This window comes from Nansenia antarctica, assembly GCF_963989245.1.
Source record: "Nansenia antarctica genome assembly, chromosome: 12".
NCBI classification, from domain to species: Eukaryota; Metazoa; Chordata; class Actinopteri; order Argentiniformes; family Microstomatidae; genus Nansenia; species Nansenia antarctica.
In genome coordinates, this window is record NC_137682.1 from 14653062 (window position 1) to 14670842 (window position 17781).

The following is a 17781-nucleotide window of genomic DNA, read 5'->3' on the forward strand; positions in this document are numbered from 1 at the left end:
AATCTACTTTTTGTGTATCTTAGTGTAGAGCAGGGGTAGGCAACCTTTTTGATATGAAGTGGCATTTTTAAATGTTCTTGTTAATCAGTGTGCCAACCACAATATCAACATTAATTATGACTCGACATCAAACCAAACCAAACAGACCAACAGATCTGCAATTTTATTCCACAACATGAACAACCATTTTCAGCAAAGAGCTATGTATGCAAAGCCATGTATGCTAAATAAACAGGCCTAACAGTCAACTAACTGAAACTTGAACAAAATTACCAACATAACATCTAAGACAACTAAACTTTGTGATGCGTAGCACAACTTTAAGCAAATTGGAGAGCTCAATTTCTACCAAAGTTGCTAACTGCGCTCCCTATGGTTATCATTTTAATAAGTAGGCCTAACTGGATGGTGATTATACAAGGGTCTTACTTGAATGAATTATAATGTATCTCTATATAATTATTTGGTTGTTGTTTCTTTATGAATGTGTGAATATTAATAGAATGTTTACGTTAGCCCTAATGCTACATGACCAACACAAATATACACAAACAGTGAATTGCTGCAGTGTGTCTGTCCTCCATAAACTGCTTTTAATGGTTTGGAAATTAAAAGGTTGAAATAAAAAGCCCAGTCACTGATTTTTTTAAAGGGGTATTCTTGTCTCTATTTGCAGCTGGCCTGAGATTGTTCGCAAAGCATGCTGGACAATTCAGCAGCTACCTAATGGAACACTACAGAGCGGTGTTTGAGGTCATGTCCAAGCTGTGTGGACACATGAATGCTGAGATGAAGAAGACCAGCTACTATGCGTTGGAATCCTTCCTGAAACAGGTAGGCTTTTGCCACTCTATCTCCCATACATGTATAATGGTTTTCAGGGATGTGATTCAATTACAGTGCCCTCCGTATAAGTATTTGGACAGGGAAGAATTTCTTCTTCTTTTGGCTCTACTCCAAAGGCTTGGATTTAAAAACTATTAATATGAGATTAAAGTATAGATTGCCAGCTATTATTTCAGGGTATTTGTATAAATAACAACACTACAGTCCCCCTTTTAGGGCACCAAAAGTATTTGGACAGATTAATATCTAAATTAAGTACTCATGTTTAGTATTTGGACAGTCCATTGCATGCAAAAACTGCCTGAAATCTGCGACCCATTGAGCCCAACAAACAATGGGTATATTCCCTGGTGATGCTCTGCCAGGCCTTTACTTGTTGTGAATATACTGAAGGGTGGATTGTTTGTTACTTTATTGTAGGTGGCAATGCTGGTGGCAGAAAATGTAGAGCAGCACAAAGGAAAATTGAAGTTCTTCATGCAGAAATTCTGTGCCATAATCAAGACCATGGACTCAACTAACAAGGAGCTCTCTATTGCCATCCGAGGATATGGATTTTTTGCAGCGGTACGTCTCTTTCCATCCTTTTGGGAGTTTCCTCCTTGCCGGCTCCATCATCCACTGAAGAGTAGATCTCCTTTGCTTTGTTTTGTATCATTTGCCTCGAGGTTGTGTTTGTCCCACATTGAGTAGATCCAGTGTGAAAGTTTAGCTTCTAGCTCCAAGCTAACTTTCTTTCTTTTTGTGGCACAGGTACGTTAATACAAGCTACCGTAGTTACATTATATAACAGGCACCATATATAAGAGGCACCAGGAGTTTACCGTATTAACCATTTTTTGACCCGACTTGTATTGGAGGCCGAGCTGTATTTGTTCGTGTTGACCATGTCCCCCGGCCATTATAAGAGACCAGCCTTCAATGGAATAGAGGCCACTATTAGAGGATCTATGGTAATATGAATACCTGTACATGAATAAAACATGTTCATCATTATTGGCATTTCCTTTTCAGCCATGTAAAGTTGTTTGCCCTCAAGATGTGGACTTGATGTACACAGAGCTGATCCAGCGCTGCAAACAGATGTACCTTACTGAGTCTGACAGGGAGGAAGAGAACGTCTATCAGCTGCCCAGCTTCCTGGATTCCATTGGCAGTGTCCTCATTCACCTGGACAAGGTAACCGTGGCACTGGTTACACAGTGGTTTCTCCTTTAGAATGTGCAACTTGCCGCCCCAACATTTGTCCTCTGCAATGACAAATGATGCGCTGCCACAGTGTGACCACAAGAGGGAAGTAGAGTGCTGAGGATGTTTGATTGGGTGGTTATGTTATCCATAAAACATCACAATAGACAGTGTGAACATACATTTCCACCAGCTGATTCGGTTGTTAAGTCTGACGTCAAACGTGACGTTTAGCAATTTCCGGGTCCAAACCAGAAATTCCCAGCACCAGAGTACTCGTGTACTACAGCGGTAGAATGACAGTTCAATCGTTTTTTAGACTCGGATCTATTCATACAACAAGGGACACAGCACCTTCCCTGTCTTCCCCATATTGTCAGCGTCTTTGAGCCTCGGAAAAGCGCTATATAAATAATAATAATGAATTATTATTATTACTGAGGCATTTCGAAGAGAGCGCCTCAGCCAACGTTGGACCCGGAAACACGTCACGACTTAACAACCGAATAGAAACCTATAGAACTGTGTTCAATGGTGGCAGTTGATAGGAGGCAGTTGCATCGGGTGAATTTGACCAATGCCAAGGATTCTATCAATGATTAGGGAGGATATGAGGCGGTATGTCAAATGGAGGCTGGGATTTCAGGGATTTTTGAAGCATCAAATTTGAATACACTCTCCACCATGAGGAGCTCTCCACCATGAGGAAACAGCAACATAATGATAAATTATATTTATAATTTGTATACATGGGGAGACTATGTATACAAATTGTGGTCATTTGTAAATGGTGAACCCTCATAGTTTAACCTTTATTGTTTGATTAAAATCTGAACTTTTAGTAGTAGAAGTATAGAGCCTAAAGAAGAACATGTTTAACTACCACGGTAGTTAATGCCACCTGCTTCGTCAGCTGTGTGAATAGCATAGCTAAATGTGAGGCTTGTGTCTCTGAAGCACATTCTGTTTGTGTGTCAATAGATCCCTGAGGTATACACACCTGTCCTAGAGCGCCTCCTGGTGGTCCAGATTGACAGCTTCCCTCAGTACAGCCCGAAAATGCAGCCCACCTGCATCCGCTCCATCGTCAAGGTGCTTGTTGCCATGGCATCCAAGGGTCCGGTGTTCTGGAGTTTTATCAGTTCTGTTGGTAAGTTGAAATGACTTGCGGAATCTTCTTCTTCAGAATAAAAGTCAGAAAAAAAAAGAAATTCAGAATAAAAGTCAGAAAAAAAGAAAATCTGAATAAAAGTCCGGAAAAAAAGTTTCAGAATAAAAGTCTGATTTTTTATTTCTGAATAAAAGTCAGAAAAAAAAGAGTTTCAGAATAAAAGTCAGGAAAAAAAGTTCTGAATAAAAGTAAAAAAATAAGATATAAGTTGACATTTTGTCAGCAGTTTGTGTATGTCAGCAGATTTGTATATAAAGAACCTTTCGCTTGATATCACCAGTCCTAGCCATCATTTCAGAAGGTAGAAATACTACACTGTGACTCGTAATGTTGTATGTATGTAATGTTAATAAATAATAGGCACAAACTGATGTTGCAAAAGGTCAAAACTATAGCTGCATTTACTTCCCTGTGTTTAAATGAGTTCTCTTGCTCTTCTATATTTGACCTACTCCACATTTTCATAGCCTTATCATAACATGTATTCTTACCAGTAGCAGCTAGTCAAAACCATATCATTTACTGCTTTTTATCCTCCTAAATTTCGTTGTTTGGTACCTGTACTATGACAATAAAGACCATTCATTCATTATAAAGCGATAAAAGTAATATTGAGCAGAATTAAGTTCAGCCTACTGGTCCGGCCCTCCACAATAGTCCCGGTTTCTCATGTGGCCCATTGTGAAAATTAATTGCCCACCCTTGGTATAGACCAGGGGTCGGCAACCTTGAATGTTGAAAGAGCCATATTGGACCAAAAAACGAATCTGTCTGGAGCCGCACATTTTTTAAAAGCCTTATATAAGCCTTATAATGAAGGCCAGTGGCGCCGGCAGGATTCGATTTCATAGTACGCACAGAAACATAACAAAACTAAATAGCGCAGACTAGCCTACAATATACATAGGTTGGATGATTGTATCACCAATTCATAGTTTGCAGTCACGTGACTGGCACAGAGCCCTGGCGGCCAAAACATAGTGGAAACTCCGTAGAACTGCAACACTGACCTGTCATCTTCCCACCTGTTTCAAGCAACGATTATTTAGATCACCTCTCAAAAGAAGAAAAACTAAGATATGTGAACAAACTACACATTTTGGACACTTGCGATCCATATAGACAGGGGTGCACATAACTGGTGCGCCAGTGCGCATGCGTCGCCAAAATGCATGCTGCGCGGCAGATCAGCCGCATGAGGGCGCTTTTGCGCACCAAAAAAAAAAATATTTGATCACAAAAAAAACATCCTCTACCATGGTTGAAATTGAGGACAGTGATAATTTACAGCAGTCAAGAGAGCAGTGATGATGACGATTAAGCTTGTAGTATAAATAAATGCTTAGGCTGTAACTTTTTGTTGAAAAGTTGATTTCAGTGTTTACAGAACAGAGCAGTGCTTAAAGAGATCAGTTGATTTCATTGTGTTTAAAGGAGTCTGACAGACTTTCATGCTTAAAGAGCAGTCATTTGATTTTGCATTTGTTTCTTTTGTTTTGCACACAATCATTTGTTGCAAAAGGAAAAACACCCCTAGAGTCTGCGAGAGCGGGGGCGGAAGATGACTCATCGGCGGATCACACGGTAACAGACCCTGGAACGGAAATGACAACGAAGCAAATGATCAGCACGGTAGTTGACGGAGTAACAACACTGGCAGGACACAAGCTACAAAGCTGCATCTGTGGCTGGAAAAAGATAACATCAGAGAAGGGTCTCAAGATCCACCAGGGCAGGAAAAAGTGCCTAAGAGAGCTTAGCGAGGTGCCTCGCATTGACCGCTACTTCCTCAGAGGTAGGGCAAATCAGTCGAGTGAAGCCCAGTGGCAGGATATTCACCACAGTCCACAGGGTATCAGAACCCCAGACGAAGCTCAACCAAGCACAGATCCATCAATGGACATGAGTCCAGAGCCTATCCAGCCACAGACAGCAGTAGAGAGGAAGATGAATGGACGAAAGCCTCAAATCTTGTGGCCTAAAGCCTGCCAGAAAAAGGAGTGGGAAAACACAGACACAGACCTTGTCCATCTTCTAGAAGGTCTGAAAGGGGGCGTGGAAAGAAAACTGGACAAGATTGGAGAGATCATTTACAGCTATGGAGCAGAGAGATTTGGGGTGAAAAGTAAGAACCATGGGACACAGAAGGAACCATCAGCCCATCTCAAGTCCAGGAGACAACAAGAGATTGAAAGACTTGTGAAAGAAAGAAGGTGCCTGAGAAAACAGTGGAAGAAGGCCACAGAAGTGGAAAGGAAAGGACTTGAGGCACTACAGGCCGACATCAAGCAGCGTCTTGCAACACTGCGAAGAGCAGAATGCTTGAGAAAGCAACACAAGAAGAAAGAGCGAACGAGGACTGCCTTCTACAGAGATCCCTACAAGTTCGTCAAAGACCTCTTTGTCAAGGAGAAAACAGGGACCCTCAAAGTACCCATAAGGGAACTAGAGGAGCACCTGAGGAAGACCTACTCTGACAACCAGAGGCATGTGCCAGCCAGCATTCCGGATGACATGCCACCAATCCAACCACCTGAGCACCAGATGGAAACAAGGCCCCCTACATGGAGCGAAGTTGAGAGCACAGTAAAACGGGCAAGAACAGCCTCAGCCCCTGGGCCCAACGGCGTTCCATACAGGCTATATAAGAACAGTCCAGGCGTCTTGAAGTACCTCTGGAAGCTAATGAAAGTGGCATGGGAAAAGGGAATCATACCAAAGGCATGGCGAAGGGCAGGAGGGATCCTGATTCCCAAAGAGAAGAATTCCTCAACCATCGACCAGTTCCGCCAGATCAGTCTACTGAATGTGGAAGGAAAGATTTTCTTCAGTGTTGTGGCCCAGAGGCTCTCAGTATTCTTGCAGAAGAACAACTTTGTCGACACCTCAGTGCAGAAGGCAGGGATAAGTGGATTCTCAGGATGCCTGGAACACACAAATGTCATCTGGCACCAGATACAAACGGCCAAGAAGGAGAAGAAAGACCTGCATGTGGTTTTCTTAGATCTTGCCAATGCCTTCGGGTCAGTGCCTCATGAGATTTTGTGGACAGCGTTCAACTTCTTCCAAGTCCCAGAGGGCATCACAAGGCTGGTCAAAGCCTACTTCCAGGACCTCCAGTTCTGTGTTACAGCACAAGCCAGTACAACTGCTTGGCAGCACCTCGAGATAGGCATAATGGCGGGCTGCACCATCTCTCCACTGGCGTTTACCATGGCAATGGAGCTCATTATTCGAGCATCCCGATGGGTTGTTGGAGGGGAACGGTTGAAGAGCGGGCTGCGTCTTCCACCAATCAGGGCGTACATGGATGACATGACGACAATAACAACAACAAACGCATGCACCAAACGCCTGCTGGATAAACTCCAGGGAAACATCAAATGGGCACGAATGGAGATTAAACCCAGTAAGTCCCGCAGTATCTCCATTGTCAAAGGCAAGCTCGCCAATGAGAGGTTCCACGTCAACAACGAGCCAATACCAACAGTTCTGGAGAAGCCCATCAAAAGCCTTGGCCGCTGGTATAGCGCAGAACTCAAAGACTCGAAGCAGGTGGAACAACTCAAGCAGGATACAATCAGTGGCCTCAAGCAGATCAACAACACTGCTCTCCCTGGGAAGCTGAAGCTGTGGTGCTTTCAGTTTGGACTGCTGCCCCGTCTCATGTGGCCAATTTCCATCTACGAGGTCACACTATCCCATGCCAACCGGCTGGAGAGACTGGTGAATGCACAAGTGAGGAAGTGGCTTGGACTGCCGAGAGGCCTTAGCAGCATAGGCCTGTATGGCAACGGAGCCCTCTCCCTACCAATCTCAAGCCTGGTGGAGGAGTACAAATGTGCCAAATCAAGGCTGGAAATGACTCTAACAGAATCCCGGGATCCATTCGTCAGAGGTGCTGCTCCAATCCTAGCAACGGGGAGGAAATGGAAGCCATCTGCAGCAGTTGCGGTGGCAAAGACCGCCCTCAGACACCGGGATATAGTGGGGCATGTCCAACATGGCAGAGGGGGCCTTGGCTTGGAAACAACAACACCCACATGGCAAAAGGCTACTCCAACCGAACGGCGGAAGATGGTGGTTGAGGAGGTGCGCCACCAGGAGGAAGCAGCCAGGTGCGCCAAGGCAGTCTCCCAAGCCCAGCAAGGCCGCTGGATGAAGTGGGAGAGCGTGGAGAGGAGGAAAATCACGTGGAACGAGCTGTGGAGCATGGAGTCTAATAGGCTAAGTTTCATCATCAGAGCCACATATGATGTCCTGCCCTCTCCTACCAACCTACATCTCTGGTATGGAGAGGACCCAGCCTGTCTCCAGTGTGCAGCCCCAGCAACCCTCAAACACATCTTGGTGGGTTGCAAGACCAGTCTAACTCAAGGAAGATACACCTGGCGCCACAACCAAGTGCTAAAGTGCTTGGCTGCCGAACTTGAGCACAAGAGGGTAACCACCAACGCCATGCCTCTCAATGCCCAGACTACCTTTCCACGGAAAACAACCTTCATCCGGGAAGGGGAGAAACAGCGGACCAAGCCATCACCTCCAGACTCAGGCCCACTGAACACAGCCCGGGATTGGGAAATGCGGGTAGACCTCAGCCAGAGGCTCACCTTCCCACCCGAAATTGCAGCGACCAACCTGCGCCCAGACCTAGTCCTCTGGTCCAAGTCCTGCCGGCGTGTCTTCATCGTAGAACTGACGGTCCCATGGGAGGAGGCCATCGATGAGGCATTCGAACGGAAGAGGCTGCGGTATGCCAACTTAGCAGTCGAAGCAGAGGGGCGGGGCTGGAACGTGAAGGTGTGGCCAGTGGAGGTGGGCTGCAGAGGCTTTGTAGCCAGCTCCACCACAAGGCTCCTGAGGGCAGTAGGGATCAGAGAACTGTCCACTGCAGCAGAACGGAGCAGTCACTGGCTATGGCTGAAACGTAGGGACCCAACATGGGCTCCCAAATGACCACGTGGTGCCACCGTGCGACACACACCCAGGCCTGATCAGCCTGTGGTGGGCCAACCTCGGCAGAGGGTGTCTTGTGATAACTGGCCGAAACACCCAATGAGGTCGGGGACCACAACTGAAGATGTGTCGTACTGGTGGCACCACGTGATCATTGCCAAATTCCACTCCACCCAAGAGGACATCTCCAACTCCACTCAATTGTTGTGCTGAATATTTAGGGATTTTAACAACCAGTCCTATTAAGAATCCTGTTCATTCATCTTTATTTATGAATAAATGTCGTTTTGCATGTATCCCTTTTTCATCCATCCTGTGGGACGGGTCGTGACTCGCGAGCTCGGGGAGCACCAAGCGGCATCCCTAGGTGCTCCTCTGAGCACTGGCCCCAAAAAGTTATGTGCACCCCTGCATATAGAGCACCCGCCGCAGTATTTCAATCAGTAAAAACAGCTGGTCGCTGCCAGAGCTGCAGTTCGGTGATGTTTACATATATCTGGTGGAGAATCTTTCCCCTCACACTGCCGCCAGGATGAAAGCGTACAGAAGTACAGACAGTTATCTGTTTGTTCGATCTGGATGGTCAATAATGCTAGCTAAAGGACTAATGGTCAATAAAGCTAGCTAAAGGACCTACACAACCAACTCCAAGCTGGTAGCGTCCACAAAAACAAACCATGTCAGAACGATTATGCAAAGATAATGACTACAAATAGAATAACTAGGCTAGTCAAAGTCAAAGTCAGCTTTATTATCAATCCAATATATGTACAGACATGGATTATATGTACAGTCAATCCAATATATGTACAGACACAAGATTAAAAAATAACTACCGGTATATACAAAAAATACTAGATAAAAGATTTGAAATGTGCGGTACAATTTACAGGGGTGGAATACAATATGAACAATGACAATAGTGCAATAGTGGTAATTGGCTCAGTATAATAGAGTAAAGTGGCTAAGTAAATCATTAAAATAATCAGTATTTACTTGAGCTTATCTTTGACACGTCTAATAGCACAAATCCACAATCTTCTCCTCTCTGGGTTCTTTTTCTGACGGAATTCTGTAGAAGCCCAACCCAGGGTCGTCTCCTCGTCGGTTAGTGCACCCGATTGCACAGCAACTATCCAGCATTTTGTCAAACAACTAATTACTTGGTAAAAACCTGATAAAATAGCTGGCAGGCAGCGGAAGAAAGTTTTGTTTTGCCCGCCAGGTGAGCGTTCCCCTTATGCCGCGACGACACGTGCAAACAATATGGTGACAGAATGTATAATACTAGTCATGTGCCAACATATCCGAATCCTATTGGCCCTCGTACAACATTACAGCGTAAGCAGGGAGTTGTAGTTCAAGGAGAGAGACGCGGCAACTTAAAAAATAAATAATCGTTGTTAATTTCCATTTGTGGTCAAAGCCACAGGGAGCCACTGAAGATGGGCAAAAGAGCCGCGGGTTGCCGACCCCTGGTATAGACCCTAGGCCTAATGGATTTATTAGCCCTCCCACTCAGTATCACCACCAGCCGCCACTGATTATTAGCATAGGATATTTACCCTCAGTAACAGACATGTTGCTCGCTTGGGAAGCTGTGTCAAAAACATGGCATTCCTGTAATTTTAGCCCATGTTGCATCGAAAGCTGTTTTAACATATTGCTGGTGTTTCCACCCATACTTAAAATGGTAATTTTACAGATGTTACAAGTAGCAATGTTGTAATTTTTCTTTGTGAAATGAAGCCACACTTTCTACTGTTTCTTCCTCGACTCCGCCATGACTCCTTGTTGAAAGATTCAGAGTTTGACTCACAAGTTTTTGCAATGCGCAACTGTCAGAGCATGCGCACAACATGCCGGCATCGATAAGAGGAATCGATAACCTCTGGGGCATACGATTCCGATGAATCAAACAATTTGGAACTGGTTCTCAACTGGAAACGGTTCACGATTCCCATCCCTATGTGGGAGACAAAATGTGACGGCAGCTAGTTTTTGGGAGAACAAGTCGGCAACCGACCGAAATGTTCGACTTTTATTCTGAAAATTTTAAATAAATTGGAACAGAAAATGTAAGCTCATTTGTGGGTGGTGACTTAATATATCTGAACACAACTTGTTCCCCCTTTCACCAGCCGCCGTCACAAATTTGTGTTTCATTTGTATATGCATAAAACATGCAGTACTATACCGAATTAATCTGATATTGAAATTTCAGAATTTTCTCTTAGTAATGAATGAATGAATGAATTATTATTCTTACCCATTGATCACATTTTAAACTGGGCAATAATGGTTATTTTTCTTTGCCTTTCCTCTCAGTGCACCAGGGTTTGGTCCGTGTCTGTTCAAAGCCAGTTCTTCTTCCTGAGGTGAGATTATTTCCCCCTAGAAATGTTAAAGCGGTGGAACATCCTTCCTTTGTCATTTTAGAAGCACTGAATAACATCTGCTCCCCTAGGATGAGGGCAATGCTCAGAGTGTCACCAGGACTGGCCAGGATTCTGCAGAGCCCACTCAAGTCCGCACTGGGAAGTGGAGGGTTCCATCTTCTCGCGACTACCTCGATCTTTTCAAGGGTCTCTTAAACTGTGATCAGTTAAAGGTATGCCCCTGTGTTTGTTGGCTAGGTCTTTTAGCACAGTGATTGCTGTGTTTCTGAACGTGACATAACACTGTGGCTGTTTGTTATGTACATTGGTTTTCGATTGTGAGAGGATCTCCTGTCATCGGTTCTTCAAATTGCTATTGCTTTATGTGAACATTGATATACTATTATTTCATCAATTGTTCACATTGTCCACTGCTATAGGACTCTAGATTCCTAGATGGGGCCTTTGAAACCCAAAACGCTACTCTGGCATCCTTGAGCCGTCTCCTCTATGATGAACTGGTGAAATCCATCCTGAAGATCACAGAGAAACTTGACCTCTCAGTGCAGAAGGTCAACATGGAGGAGGGGGTGAGATCTCTCATGATGATTTCTGAGAAGTGATGCTTAAGTAAATATGTTTGTATAACTATGACTTGTAGTAGTCCTACAATACTGGTCCAGGAAAGCCGCAGTGTAGCTGCAGCTGCAGGTTTTTGTCCCAGCCTAGTGCTGTCACACCTGATAGAACTAATCAACTAACTTCAAAACCTACATGACCTGAATCTGGTGTGTCACTGCTGAGCTGGGACAAAAGCCTGCAGCAATGCGGCTCTCCAGAACCATGTGTGAGGATCACCAAATTAATGTCTTTGAAATAATAGGAACAAATGATTGGTCATTGATTAGAATCATACATTTTGTTTGTAGTATTGTAAGTTATCTGTAAAAAAGACTGCAAAAGGAAAAGCTTTAAGCATGGCAGTGTTAAACTAAAGATCATATAAAACAACTGTCTGTGATGGTACCGAAGTTTCAGGCTAAACGATAGAAATGTGTGCCAAGGACACCTGAGGACCGTTCATGTATCAAAACTGGCATTGGTGAGCTGTGTGTGTCGTGTGTGTGTCATGTGTGTGTCATGTCTCTCAGGGAGAGGATGATGTCAGTGGTCTGGCCTTTCCCTCCTCTGATCCGACAGCCCACCTCTTGCCTAACAAACCTAAGGACTTCACTGCCTTCATCAACCTGGTGGATTTCAGCAGGTACAGTAGAAGTCCACTATATTATGTGTCCTTGTTTCAGCATAACCAGAGAAATAACTGGTGTCACCCTCATGCCATCCAATTCATAGCTTTTTGGCGGCATAGCTGGTTAACATTCGGTGTTTCTGGAGGGCAGTTGGGTGTGCAGAGGACACAAGATCGAGGGTTGTGTGAGCTTGTGAGCGAGGAAGCTGTACTGTTTTGTGCCAGCTTACGCAGATGCCTGTTACACACAGTAACTGTATGCCCCTTACAGTGATCTTACAGTGCTTTTGCTTTTTTGTTCGAATTAAGGTTTGATTAGATTTGATCTGCATTGCTCCAGGGACGAATCATTTTGTCTTTTTGTAATTGCAGTGAGTTGCTGCTGAAAAGTCACATGGAGTATTTTAGGCAGTGGGTGTACCCCTTGAGCCATGAGATAATCCTTCAGTCCATAAGATCTCCACTTGTCAGTGGCTTTTACAAACTACTCACTGTCTCCATGGAAGTAGCCAAGAAAATCAAGTACTTTCAGGTAAGCTGAGTTTTATAATTTTCAATGCATGTATATTTTTTTGTTGATGTTTTCATATTTGCCATATATCAACTTCAGCAAGAAATTCCAAATGATGTCATGTTTTCTGAATAATCCACCTAGTTATTTTAATCAAGCCTCATTGTGAAGTTCAATTTAAAGGTACAGAATGCCAACGCGTGACGTTTAGCAATTTCCGGTTCCAAACCAAAAATTCCCTGCACTAGAGTATCAGTGTACTAAAGCAGTAGAATGACAGTTTAATCGTTTTTTAGACTGTGATCTATTCATACAACAAGGGACACAGCACTTTCCAGTTTTCCCATATTGTCAGCGTCTTTGAGCCTCGGAAAAGCGCTATATAAATATAATGAATTATTATTATTACTGCGGCATTTCGAAGAGAGCGCCTCAGACAACGTTGGACCCGGAAACACGTCACGACTTAACAACCGAATACTGAAATTCACACTAGCTTTCTCCCAAGTGTTATGCAACTCTCATTTCATGAATTGGCTTACTTCTCATTATAGCCATGGAGGTTAATCATGTTCTGCAGCCCTGTTGTTGTTCATAGTGGTCAGAGCTGTGGGCAGAGCTTACCAATGTAGGAGACACCACATGCCCAGAGCCATACAGAGAGATTATGACTATTGAGATTTCAACCAAAAGCATAATAAAGAGTTTACATGACAACACATGTAATTCCATGGCATCCATATAGCCTCATGGGCATTATTGATCAATAGCACTTTTTTTAATTTATTTTTTAACAAAACTAGTTTAGAAACTAGCCCTATCAGTCCCCATTGTATAATGCAGGGTACAATGGCAATTACAAAATATTTTTGGATTAATTTGGGCATCCAATCTATTTAGAATGTTAATGTTTTTGTGTTGCTGCATGGGCTGACCACATTACATAAACCACATAAACACGCACAGTCACACACACTTGCACGCATGCACAGAGCATTCAATTAAACTACTGTAGAGAGGCAAATGGTGGAATAAGCTTTATATACAAAATATGTAATGATAACATACAAAACAGGGCACTTGAATTAATAATAATAACTTATACTAAAACGCAGGGTTACAAACTACAGAGCAGGTATGATGTAACACACTCTCTCTTCTTTAAGGGAGTTGGGCCCAAAAGCTTCAAATCCAGTGAGACCGAACCTGTAAAGAGTGCTAGCTTTGCACTTTTCTCAAAGTTTGGAAAAGAGGTATTTTACTGCCTTAAAATGCTTACACAGACAATGAACACCAATAAACACCAACATTGTCTCTGACAATCAATATAATGTATGGTCTCTTTTTAGGTGTCTGTGCGAATGAAGCAGTACAAAGATGAACTGCTGGCATCCTGCTTGATGTTTGTCCTCTCTCTTCATCATGACATTGTTGCCCTTGACATCAAGGCATACGTCCCTGCACTCGAGGTGGGTAGCGCTGTGCCTCTCCTGAGTTTGTTTGGTATATAGTTTTAGCAGGAGGGTTTAATTTGGTACAGTTTCACTACTATAAATTGTGTTTCTGAGTGTTACTCCCCAATCCAATCAAATGGAGATAAAAGCTAATCCCATTTAAGGTCACTTTTAAAAGTTTAAATTGCATTACAATGTATAAAACATGGAATTGTCTAAGAAAAAGTGAACCCTGAAATGTTTAGGTTTTTAGCTAAGTTGTTGGGAAACGGCAGCCTATTGCAGTATGCGTCTTCCTTGCTCCATCGCAGTCCCAGAGGAGGTGCAGATGGTCCATGTAACCTCAAACCGTACTATGATTTGACTTCTGCTTAATCTTCTGTACTATCTTAATCTTGGCAAAACTGAAGCCGCAACACCACACCTTTTTGGTGTAAACAAATAGGCCAGCCAATTTCCACTTGTGGACAGTGGCTTTAAATTGGGTCATTTTTGCGTGAACACATGGCGCAGTTTGCCTTTATCTGCAATCGATTGAATTGATGCCTTATTGATCATTATGTTGGATATTCATTAAGTTGTATGTTACAGATTGTATTGCGTTTTGATAATTTTGGATCAAGTGCATTTTGCACACTGTGGAGAGATTTGAGGAAAATGTTTGGCATGGTGTTACATGTGAACTGTAAACCCTAGGCGGCTCTGAAGCTAGGCTTGAGCCACACTCCTCTGGCCAATGCAGCACTGGACGCTTTGGAGGCGTGGGCAGCACATATTCCACCAGACACCATGAAGCCCTTCTACAGAGAGATTCTGCCCCATCTTGATGGATACCTGAAAACTACCTCCATAAACGGTGCAGTAACCCAGCCCTTTATCCTCTCTATGTTGATGAATGAAGGAAATTACAACATAACCTGTTTGTATACTATACAACTGAAGAAGGGCGTTTCCTCTAGAGTTCTATTTATTTTTATTTTTTTGTCAACTTGACGGCCAATTACTCAGCCTAATAGTTATGTTGTGGTGCAATTAATTTGTTATCAATTTGTTATCAATTATTTTTTATTATTGTTCTTTCAGTGTTCAAGTGTCTGGTAGGCTCTGTAGGTCTTTGAGAAGAAAAAAAATCCAGATTTTGTATATTTAGGTTCCAGGCTCAGCAAAAGTTACACATTTTGAAAGGGTGTGTAGACTTTCTATAGGCAGTGTACGTGCAGTGTTGAGGTCAGCTCGATAACGTGATAATTGCATTTGCAGACGTAAAACATAAAATCTACTTTTTTCATGCCATTATTCTTGTACCCTTTTGTCTTTGGTTTACTTACAAACAACTTTGTTTTAATGACAGATAAAGATGAGAACAGCTGGGAGGTGATGTCTCTGTCCTCTGGAAAAGAGAAAGGATTTGGCAAAGTGATGATGAGGCTTCTGAAGAAATCCAAACATCTTGGCATGGTAAGTTTGGAGAGTAAGAACGTTAGAACTCAATAAGCAGAAGCATTCAAGATGTCATTTTGCATTTTAATTTGGACTAAAATGACTTTTTGTTATTTATATATGTTATCTCAGAGCAACAACTGTGTTTCACAAAATCAAGTTTTGACATTATTATTTCAAAGTAAAGTCCATTTTATAAGCTTTTATAGATTTTCCTCAGTCATACAGACGCTTTTATCAAAATCCACTCACATAAAATAAGTATACATTCATTAGTATAAGTAAGTGAATCAACTATATATGAGTCATTGTAAGTAAAACCTTTGATAAGAACAAGTACCTTTGCTAGTCACAGTGCTAGAGAAAGGAAAAATACAAGTTGTCTAACAGTAACTTGTGAACTACTGTCTATGTTGTTGGTAAGCTAACATATCTAAATCTTGCATCTGTAATTGATTCTTGATGTTAGGAATCCGCTGCTGTAAAACAGAACCAAAGTGGCACATTTCGAAATGTCAACCTTTGAGTGACAACATTGTGTTGTTAACTTAGATATGAAACATACTCTTTGAAATCTAAGAACCCCCCCACCCATACCTTACCTTGATATAGGTTGTTGTTTATGCAGATAACTGATCTAGTGTACAATGTGAGTTGGTGAAAGCAATGTTGTGGAAACCACATAGGTCAGTGATCTGGCCAACATATTCACCAAAACATACATGCATTTTTGATTGTCCGATCTATGGTCTGTGATAACTTCAAGGAGGGATGGACAGTTTTGAAAGGTAGCCCTTGTGACAGGATGTTGTGTCTTTCAGGAGGAAGATTCTCCTGTTGCCATGGTGAAGCGCAGGGTAGTGAGGCTGCTGGGACACTTAGGAGGGCAGCTGAACAGGAATCTGGTGACAGGTGAGTGAGAATCAAGAAAAGGAATCAGGAAATAGAGGGATACCCACACACTACAGAAAAGAGAGGGACACCGAGTCACTACTTAAATGCTCTCAAAGTATTAAGGTCGTCGCAGCAAGATGACATCATCATACACGTCCTGCTTACAGACAAGAACAACGGAGGTCAACAGAAGTACATTTTCAACACAAGGCTGACATTTTCTCCTCCAACGATATTGAAATATTTTGTTCTGACTACAAAAAGAAAACACACATAAATAGTACATTTAGTTTCCGCACCATTCCTAGAGTGATGAATAGTGTTTCTGCATCATGTTATGGCTATGTGCTCGTCACAGGCAAGGACTGGGGAGTGTATCAGGATCAAGACAAAAAATTAAGAAATGCGTTTATCAACAACAGTGTGTAATCATTTGCTCTTAAAATCAGGGGACCCTACAAAAAGGGTATTCATTCTGTAAACACAAGAACTACAGTGTTATCCTTGCAGATGGACACAATACTACTTATTGAATAACTTGATAAATCCCGTGATAAATCCCACAAGCAGGCCTTCTCTGTTTTTCACTAAATTATTGAAAATGTTTAGAATTTTGCTTTCACTTTGAAAGTGTCTAGTAGGCTGTGTAGAAAAAAAATCTAATTGAATGTATTCTGATTCTAGGCTCTGGGGCAACCAAAAGATGAACGAACTGCACATGTACTATATGTGTCTCTGTCTTCTTATTTCAGATCATTATAGCGCATATACTTTACTTCATTCAATTGATTTAACAGGGACCATACAAATTGATCAATGTTGAGAATGTGTTAATATGTGAGTTAACTTCTCTCACCCAGCGACCTCTACTGAGGAGATGATGAAGAAGTGTGTCGCCTGGGATTCTGAGAAGAGGCTCAGCTTTGCAGTGCCTTTCGCCGACATGAAGCCAGTGATCTACCTTGACCCCTTTTTACCTCGCATCACAGAGCTAGCGCTGTCCACCAGTGACAGGCAAACCAAAGTATGACCCTATACACTTTTTGAAGCTTGTTTCAAGGAAATATGACAATCACAACCACTGTCTGCGAATCAACCCCTTATAGACTCAATACCTTGGAATTGTTGTAAATGCTTGTAGATCCCTGCAGGAGTAGGTAAAGAAAAGTATTTGAATGGGACTGTTGATCACCTCTTCTCAGGCATAACAACACAATTTAGCTGCAGCTTAATTCATGATAAAGCGCCGCCTCAAGTGGTGCAGCTTGGCCAAAACTAGTTTGACTAGTCACAATTGCCAACCTGCTACCGAATGGTGCCCATTGGTGATCTTGAAAGAAACAAACATCAATGTCATTAGTTTGCAATTACTATTTTAAATGATGATGTCTTCTTGTCTTGTCTTTTTGTCTGATAACAAAAAATGTGGTGGACTTGGGAGTCATGATAGGATACCAAAGCCTGAAGTTTGATTCTTAATGGCCAATATCTATTTTGTGTAGGTGGCAGCCTGTGAGTTGCTCCATAGTTTGGTGGTCTACATGGTGGGCAAAGGCTCCCAGATGGTGGAGGGAGAGAAGAGCACCCCCCCCATGTACAACTTGCACAAACGCGTTTTCCCTGTGCTGCTCCGACTTGCCTGTGACGTGGATCAGGTCAGTACATTTTGACTGCGTGAAAGCAGTAGTAATAGC

The 17781-nt window shown here is 42.8% G+C and overlaps 1 protein-coding gene across 1 annotated transcript in view; it reads left to right on the top strand.

The window, feature by feature from the left end:
- The window catches only part of prkdc (protein kinase, DNA-activated, catalytic subunit), a gene marked incomplete at its 5' end in the record, with an annotated part of 71567 nt that overhangs the window by 6591 nt on the left and 47195 nt on the right, over nucleotides 1-17781 (top strand). Inside the window, 16 exons of the mRNA XM_080543236.1 lie at nucleotides 677-834; nucleotides 1267-1413; nucleotides 1861-2025; nucleotides 3016-3184; nucleotides 10490-10539; nucleotides 10629-10772; nucleotides 10980-11129; nucleotides 11691-11803; nucleotides 12161-12320; nucleotides 13466-13552; nucleotides 13649-13768; nucleotides 14450-14609; nucleotides 15105-15211; nucleotides 16015-16105; nucleotides 16948-17111; nucleotides 17590-17742. Coding sequence (XP_080399362.1) covers nucleotides 677-834; nucleotides 1267-1413; nucleotides 1861-2025; nucleotides 3016-3184; nucleotides 10490-10539; nucleotides 10629-10772; nucleotides 10980-11129; nucleotides 11691-11803; nucleotides 12161-12320; nucleotides 13466-13552; nucleotides 13649-13768; nucleotides 14450-14609; nucleotides 15105-15211; nucleotides 16015-16105; nucleotides 16948-17111; nucleotides 17590-17742 — 2138 coding nt within the window. The remainder of the gene's footprint in view (nucleotides 1-676; nucleotides 835-1266; nucleotides 1414-1860; nucleotides 2026-3015; nucleotides 3185-10489; nucleotides 10540-10628; nucleotides 10773-10979; nucleotides 11130-11690; nucleotides 11804-12160; nucleotides 12321-13465; nucleotides 13553-13648; nucleotides 13769-14449; nucleotides 14610-15104; nucleotides 15212-16014; nucleotides 16106-16947; nucleotides 17112-17589; nucleotides 17743-17781) is intronic.